This window comes from Pararge aegeria, chromosome 4, assembly GCF_905163445.1.
Source record: "Pararge aegeria chromosome 4, ilParAegt1.1, whole genome shotgun sequence".
NCBI classification, from domain to species: domain Eukaryota; kingdom Metazoa; phylum Arthropoda; class Insecta; order Lepidoptera; family Nymphalidae; genus Pararge; species Pararge aegeria.
In genome coordinates, this window is record NC_053183.1 from 9,991,007 (window position 1) to 10,000,000 (window position 8,994).

The 8,994-nt window shown below is 36.4% G+C and overlaps 1 protein-coding gene across 1 annotated transcript in view; it reads right to left on the reverse strand.

The window, feature by feature from the left end:
* Positions 1 to 2,547: 2,547 nt before the first annotated feature.
* The window catches only part of LOC120637874, a 7,381-nt gene continuing 934 nt past the window's right edge, over positions 2,548 to 8,994 (reverse strand). The window contains exons 2-7 of the mRNA XM_039909920.1: positions 8,011 to 8,226; positions 7,114 to 7,254; positions 6,856 to 6,990; positions 6,162 to 6,282; positions 4,787 to 4,899; positions 2,548 to 4,149 (exon numbers count right to left, since the gene is read on the reverse strand). Coding sequence (XP_039765854.1) covers positions 3,037 to 4,149; positions 4,787 to 4,899; positions 6,162 to 6,282; positions 6,856 to 6,990; positions 7,114 to 7,254; positions 8,011 to 8,226 — 1,839 coding nt within the window. The 3' untranslated portion in view covers positions 2,548 to 3,036. The remainder of the gene's footprint in view (positions 4,150 to 4,786; positions 4,900 to 6,161; positions 6,283 to 6,855; positions 6,991 to 7,113; positions 7,255 to 8,010; positions 8,227 to 8,994) is intronic.

The following is an 8,994-nucleotide window of genomic DNA, read 5'->3' on the forward strand; positions in this document are numbered from 1 at the left end:
AATTGGCCGTTTTTTATTAAGTACTAACGGACCCGCGCGACTTCGTCCGCTAATGAGTCAATTTCAGAAAGTAGTCGTATGTTGTCGCAGACTGTTTTATAGAACTTTAAAGAAACAATTCCGATATACTTACTACATATTTCCGACGTTTGGCGTAACGTTTACCGTTCACGCATCGCACGCATTGTAATCTCTCAATAAGGATATTTTTTGCATACTTACCTTAATTGATACTCCGTTGCGCGGATTTTGAAAGACAAATGCGGAAAAAATAGCGATGCTATCCTGTACGAGCTGTATGCTTTTCCGGGATAAAAGGAAGCCTATGAGCTATTCCAGGATGGTACATGCATTCGATCGTTGTCCCATATGCCTTGCGACGTGCTGTTATCTGTGAAGTGTTATGTCCTTTATCTCCGACAATATTTATCAGACCTTCATTAAAGTTAGACAATACATGCTTAATAGTATACCTACATTTCCAAATAAAAAAAGAATTATTAAAATCGATTCAAATTTAACGGAGGTATGAAGTAAAATTGCTAAAAAAATTTCATCCCATTTCCCGGAGGAAACTTACTGTTTATCAGGATAAAAAGTATCTTATATGTTGACCCGGAATATCAGGTACAACTATTCCAAATTTTATTTAAATCGGTTCAGTAGTTTTCACGTGATGCCCGGACAGATAGACAGACAGACAGAGATTATAAAGTACGTCCCAAAAAGCGGCAGCAGCTGCCGAATCTGCTCAAATGCTTAAGCGCCGTAAATACTCCGTTATTTGTAATGACTACGTTTTTGCGGCGCTTGCGTTTGAGACTCTGGGGCCATGGTCTTCGGACACGAAAAGTTTTATTAACATAGTGTCACAAAAATTGGTCCTTACGTCTGGTGACCCAAGAGCTGGCGCTTATTTAGCCCAACGGCTAACTCTAGCTATACAAAGGGGCAATAGCGCCAGCATTTTGGGTAACATGCCCATAAGTGAACAGTTAGACGGCTTATATTTATTATAAATATTATTTTAGTTTGTAATTATTATTTCCATCTATATGTATTATTACTTAAATAAATAAATAAAAAAAGATTTTTTTATACGATATCGAAAATTCTTTGTACAACTTAGTTATAGTTTAATGATTTAATAAGTAGCTATAAATGTGAAGTTCAGTAGTTTTTGCGTGATAGAATCACAAACCAACAGATACAGACAAACCGACAAAAATTCCAAAACTTGCATTTTTACGTAGCTACATATTTCTAACGTCTCCTAGTTACCTTTTTGCAAAAATCTTTAATGTACTGACACGGCTAGTCTAAGATTTAAGTATATATTATAGACTACACTTGCCTTGCAGCTTCGCCCCCGTAAATTACGGGACGCAGCGTTCTGCTGCTGTTATCTCGTAGCCTTTTTTTATTTGCTGCGAAGTTATTTTAAAACTGCGATATCTCCCAAGCTATTGAATGATGTAAGGGCAATTCTGTTTTTCATTAAACGTACATTGAATTACGTATTTATATGGATGAGGATTAAGATCATGTTTTTAAAAACACCTTCGCAAATAATGCATTATTTTAGAACAAAATTGGTTAGCATAAAAAAGGTTGTAGTGAGCCAACCTTAAAAGATCACGTGCGCGCTTAATTAAAAGGAAAAAAAACCCAAAATTTTAAACTTACTTCATTGGCGCTATGCTACTGTTGGTCTTGATGATGTATAGCCTTCCTCGATAAATGGGGTATCCATAACGTAAAGAACTTTCAAATCGGACACACTCTTTAGCTTTTAAATTTGTATATTTGCCTTGCCTCTTACAGCATGTTATTTGGTTATGTAGTATGAGATGTAAAATTAATATTAGGGAAGATCTGGGATCACAGTTGTAAGATCACTGATACGAGTGACCTTTGAACTATTTTAATAATTTAAATTTTAGTTATTCGGACACTGATTAGAGATTCACAAATGCAGCGAAAAAATTACGCTGCTCAACAAAGCGACAACAGCCTGTCCAGTGGTAGTAAAATACGTCTGTGAAATTAGCAATTCATCATCATATTGCTTATATTCGGTTCTATCGTTCAACACGGTTCAATATTATTTCAATTTATCAAATTGGAAATCGCTGAGGTCGCTGAATCGCACATGTCCGAAGTTCAAGTGTAAACTTTGTCAGCTTGGTAGATTGACTTGAACATTTTATCAAAGTGATCATTTGGTTGGGCCTAGCTAGTGTCATCTCTATCTATATAGTTTCGATGATGTACAGGCAGACGCGGGTGCGGGACCACTGAATTTTTAAGGATTCCGGAAAATTGGCAAGTCTAGGTTTATCTAGTTGTTATTAGTATCTCTCCATACATCCGTCCCGCTTTTGACGACACTACCCCACTCGAAGACGGTTTGTTCCCTTTCTACTGCTAAACTTAAATATTTAGCTGCAAAAAAAAGTGATAATTTGAAATGAAAAGAAGTTTTAATACTTACATTATATTTAAAACTATTTTATATCAATTTGATTAACACATTTAAACATAATGTAATTCTATTTCAGAAAATTCGCTTTTAATGACCAAAAAATACAGCTAATATTATTATCATTATAACCAAAGTATATTACTACCTAAGATATCTTACTACATAGTAACGATGATGTTATCTAATATTATACAAATTTTTATTTATAGTAAATTGTCAATAGTTCATGAAATGTGTAATAAAATAGTAAATAATGACCAACACATTCAAAAATACTCACTCTGGGGATTTCCCATCAATGAAACATTTAAGTAGTAACTTATGTATGAAGCATGAATGTCACACACAATTTTTTATCACAGCACTTGTAAAGATTGCAGTGTCAACAGCTAAAAAATATTTACAATTGACAAATAACTGTTTATCTACATCAGGAGACCCCAGAGGATTCGTCACGAAACTAAAATATTGTAAAGAATAAAACATTACATAATTATCGCTTGTCAATAACTTATATCCATAAGTAACAAAAATTAGAGACTACTTTAAGCTTATCTGCGATGACGGCGCTTTTTCTTATTACTGCTGTTATTTCCAGTTTGTGGCTCCAGTTGTGCTGTGGAGGAGGACGGACCTGCTGGTGGAGGGGCTACAGGTGGAGTTGACTCGGTCACAATGTTAAAGCCACTAAATGAGAGTAACCCATTCTGTCTTGGTTGAGTACCAGAGGTATTCTGTCTTTGTTGATTACCAGAGGTATTCTGTCTTTGTTGATTACCAGAGGTATTCTGTCTTTGTTGATTACCAGAGGTATTCTGTCTTTGTTGATTACCAGAGGTATTCTGTCTTTGTTGATTACCAGAGGTATTCTGTCTAGGCTGAGTAACAGGGGTACTCTGTCGTGGCTGAGTCACAGGGGCATTCTGTCGTGGCTGAGTAACGGGGGGATTCACTCTCACTTCAGTAATTGGGGTGTTTTCTCTCAGCAGAATAGTATTTGGCCTTGGCTGAGTAGTAGGAGTAGTCTGTCTTGGCAGCGTAACAGGTGCATTTTGTCTCGGCTGACTAGATGTATTCTGTCTTGGCTGAGTAACAGGGCCATTTTGTCTAGGCTGGGAAGCAGCGGAGGAAGCTTGAGCGCGATTAGTTGCGGTGGGGGCCTCTGGTGGTATCGTTCCGTCGAGCGCTGCCCGCAATCGCTGCCTCAGGCGTTTTCGTGCGTTTCGCGTCAGCTCCTGACGCTCAGGTTGTGGTTCGCTTTGTTCCGCGGGCGGTTCCGCATCCGAATCTGATATAGAGGTACTCTCTGAAGCTTGTTCGATATTAGCAATTCTAGCCCGCATTTGAGACTCCGACTGCACTAGAGCGTTTGACTCGCGACCCAAGGTAGCGAATGCTTGAGACAACCTCGCAACGTCATTTTGGAGCTCCTGGAGGAAGGGTTCGAGGTCGCTCGACGAATTCTGGTTGTTGACTCTATTGGCAATGCGGAGTACGGCGCGCGGTGTCGTCAGGGCACTGAGCAGGTCGGTAGGCGTGCGGCGTACCGAGAGCTTGCCACTGATGGCGGCGGGGGCAGTTAACGCGCGCGCGTCTTGATTTGTCACCAGCAGGCAATGACCACGCTTCTTTAATGCCCCTTCACAGGATCTGACAGACCATACCTGTAACATAATAAACACTTATAGCTTTTGTTAATTCAAATTAAAAATTTCTCTATTCATGCAGGCCTATCACAGGCACTCATGAAACGTTCATACATATAATATGTTTACATAATTGAAAGGGGATGGTGATAACTTAAATAAACCCGTTTTTGCAGAAATAAGGTGTTATTGATATTTATTGTAAAATATATTTAACAATCCCGCGAAAACGGTCGCCGACACCGCACTCGTGGCGTCATAGGCAAATTAGAGCTATATAGAAAGTCTTTGTCCTATAACGAAAGCTTAGAAGATTTTGTTATTGACAAAACGAAACTAATTAGTTCATAGTTTGTAATCAAAAAATACTTGATATATGCAGCGATTTTCGAAGTACAAGCGGTACAAAATTATGTTTATATAGACGAGACGTCATTCGCCTTTCGCCTGTCATGGCGGATTACTAGAGTTTTATTCATTGAAAATAAATAATCTCACTAAGAGTATAAAAAATACGTTGTTCAGAATACAAGAATCATATTTTATTAAACTGATACAATATATAGCAATTCTTTGTTACTGTATCATGCCTATTCAACAAAAATAGAATTGTACTAGTTAAAATTAAAATGAATGAGTGTTCTACAAAACTTACACTGTCCGAAAATATAGCTTCACGGTCATTACCACATATGGTAATTGTATAACTGAACCCGTGTGCTACCCAGGGCGCAGCAGCCATGGCCAGCCACGCACATACTGAGATAGCTGAAATAAAAGACATATATGAAATAGCAGGTTCGTAGTCAACTCGTTCACGTTCGAGTTCGACTAAGGGGGCGTTCATAAAATACGTGAGATGTATTGGGGGGGGGGGGGGGGGGGGCTCGCTAACTATAACTACTACTACATACTTATTTGATATGATGATATGAAGATGAAAAACCGACACGTGCATAGTGCGTACCTACGCTACGCTTACCTAAGTCATTGATTTTAATTTTGCATGTGATGTTAGGGCAGTATCTGATTTCTTTCAGTAAAAACTATGGCAGTGAGTTACTCAAAAACTATGAGATTTTCGGTTCTACAGATAAGTCTCAGAAACAGTACATAATGTAGTGTTTTCATTTAAGTTTTATATTATACTAGCTATTGCCCGCGACTTCGTCTGCGTTTGATTTTCTTTTTTGATGTGGCATTCAATTTAGTTGTAGTTCTAAAAAAAACAAGTATTCAGTATTCAGTATCGCCAAGCCTTAAATGAGGGGTTTGCTGCTTTCCGTGAGGAGTTCTGTCCTCAATCTCCAACCACATTCATCAGATCTACACAAAGTTTGGCCAAAATTTAACACATAAAATAACCTCTATAGTACAAAAATAATTATTTAAATCGGTTATAATTTGTCGGAGTTATGGTGTAAAATCGTCAAACACTTTCATCCCCTCTCCCAAAGGAACCGAGCTTAATGTCGGGATAAAAAGTATCCTATATTACTTCTAATACTTCCAAGAATATGTGTACAAAGTTTCATGAGGATCGGTCAAGTAGTTTTTGCGTGAAAGCGTAACAAACAAACTTACATTCACATTTATAATATTAGTAGGGATATCTATTTGCCAAATTTCAGCCCAACTCCTTCCATTTATTCATGAATCAGTCAGTCAGTTACCCTATCCTTTTTAAAACACAAATGAAGTGACAATGTAAGATGGTGATAAATAAGACAACACCACCAGTTTTTATCACCTCTATCATCATCATCATCATCTCACAAGAATAGAAAAAAATTGGTGTTTTGAATAAAGTTTAGTCTTAATATTAGATTTTTCATGACTTCAAATACCATTTGTGAGTATTCTGGGCATGTACTATAGACAATAATTTACTGATTATATGGAGAATAAAGCCATGTGTAGAAGAGTACTTAGAGAATTTAAAAGGGAACAGAGGAACATACATACAAACAAAATGTCAGACTGCTGAAAACTATAGCCAGGTAATAAAGATGCCTGTTCAAGATACTTACGGGTTATATCTATTGTCAAGAAGAATATGCCCATATCAGATATTCTGACTGCAGTCACAAGTTTGCCAGGCACAGTTGCAAACTGCCATGCTTGTAAGTACTCTCCATTTTCAGAGCGACCCTAAAAACAAATTGTTGTTTTATTCATAGCAATAATTTTGTTTCTTAGCTATGAAATCATTGTCATATTCATCATCCCGTTACAGTCAGACTGCTGAGCACATACCTCTACAGCCACAATGCTGCTCTTATGTGGGATGATGGGCTTTGTTGTTACCAAATGTTTGTTGTATAACTAGGACCAGTGGCTAACCATACTCCCTGAGAATACTGGTACCAGACTGGGGAGAACAGTGACAATTTCCCAACTTTGAATTTTATAAAATACTGCCCCAAGTTAATTTTAAACAACTTCAATATTGCATTGATAATCGGTTTGTTCACAACATGAAATAAAGTCTGTCAGAAGTTCCCCAAAAATTACAGTTAAAATACATAAAAAACGTGACATATTTTAAGGCCTTCGCAACTACGTTTTTTGAGATAGATTGTTTTAGCTAGAAAGGTTAGGAAAGGGCACGAAAGTTCTTGCTTAGCTTTTTCACATTTAAAAAAAAATCTGCCCACTGACTATGTTATCACTGCATTATACTACTTAGCCAATTTAGGGCAGGTTATTCAACAGCCATCTTACCTCAAGTAAATCTGGAGCATGAAAATAACGAAGATGGTTGAGTAAACGGGCAGATGGCAATCTTGCTGTACTGCCAGTCTTGCAACACAGGCAACGAAATAGTCCACTGCATGGCTGTGGTGGCCTAAGTGGTTGCTGAAAAATTAAAGTTGTTTATAGAACTGTTATTACTATTCAAAAGCTCTAAAACCTGGTGAAACTGTATTTTTTAATTACATAAAAAATTATGTTCACATCAATAACAGTTTTATGGCTCACCTCTGAAACATTTATAGTATTACTTTCTTCTTCAACATCTTCATTTTCACTCTCATTATTCTCATGTTCCACAGAGGTTGTTTCTAAAGCGGGCGAGCTGCTTTGCGAAGAGCCAGAACCAGAAGCTTTACTGCTTAGCTTCTGAAAATTCGATAATATGATATAAAATTATTTATATGTCATCATCATACACAAAAATAATTATTCACTTTTATATTTACTAATTTGAAAGTAAAAAGGTAAACACCAAAAAAAACCAACAGTTTTACTGTCCTCTCTGCATATGAACAGAATACTATGTACATGAACACAATTTTCCTGGCTAATCATGTCGGCCTGAACACTATAAAGATTAAACTCATAACATACCTGCTTAAGTAGTTTTCTAAAACATCTCACAAAGATCTAAAGTAAAAGCTGAGTTATTAATATTAAGCTTTTAAAAAATAACCTCAATTTAAAAAAAACCTAAGGATTGTGGTGTACTTGAAATACTAAATGACATTGACAATAAATGATAAATGACAACACAAAGTTGTTGTGGTATTGACATTTATCATTTTTATAATAAACTAGCTGTACCCTGCCATGCTTCGCTGCGGCACATTGTGATTGAATGAATGAGAAAAATAGATAAAAACAATCCTTGATGCGTATTATATATCATGCTAAAATTTCAGCTTGATTGGTGCAGAACTTTTTGAGTTTTTGAAGCGTACATAAACCACATTATATATATAGATAGGCAGCAGCTTTGGCTAACAAGGGCACACAGTCATAATTTTGCTTATTCTTATTCTGATATTTGTCTACTCTATTCTTGAACAGACTAAGTGAAGTGATGTCATTTGTATTATAACAATTTTAATAAGATTTTGTCTTTGAATTAACACTTACAAGGCTTCGCATTTTTCTGAAGTTTGTTATTAACTCTTCCATAGCATAATTGCGTGTGCCAAAAAAGAGTGCACGACAGACAGGGCACACGTCCAGGCGCATCTTGCACCCCCCACAGACATGATGGCCCTCGTTGCATTGGAAGATCTGGCCCGGTGGTATCTCGTAGCAAACAGGGCATTGTAATAAGTCTTCTAAGTTCAGCACTGACTCAGGCTGCAATAAATATAAATTTTAAAATGTATGTTTGTAATGGTAATCAGTAAAAGCAGCAGTCTGATTTTTAACAAATTCAGACATACATCATTTTCCAATTAAGTATAAGAAATATTTTGTAACGTCCTTTTGCACATGTTGTGCTGCCAGACAAAAAGAGACCAACAATATGATAACTAAATTCAATTGGATTTCTATGAGTGATCAAATGATTTCAAAGCAAAGTAGTTATTGGATATAAAAACAAATTGTCAATAACATGTAATTAAGTACTTTTTTGAATAAATTTTTGAACAGCCCAGTGTGGTAAGATACACCTTTAAGAACATCATAGAGAACTCACAGGCACGCAGGTTTCCTCACAATGTTTTCTTTCAGCGTTGAAGCAATTGATATTTTAATGAATTTAACAGTATCAATCACCACAAATTCACATACAAATGTGTTAATTATCTTTAGTGAAAATGGATCATCAGGTCTCTTTATGAGATACAAACTCTACCCAACATACACCTTACCTATTAGTATTGTTCAACTAATAACAACCCATTTGACTACTGGCAACTACGCATAGGACATATATCAAACACAAACATTGAAGGGATAGACTTAGCATTTTGTAGGAGTGTGAAAAACAAATTAAGAGATATGAAATGTAAAACTACCTAATACCGACATTGGTGCCAATTCTGATGTTCAAAAATTTCCAAGAAAAATTAATCTAATGGTTCTAAGAATAGTGTCATCCTTTTCATAAGATCCTTGTAG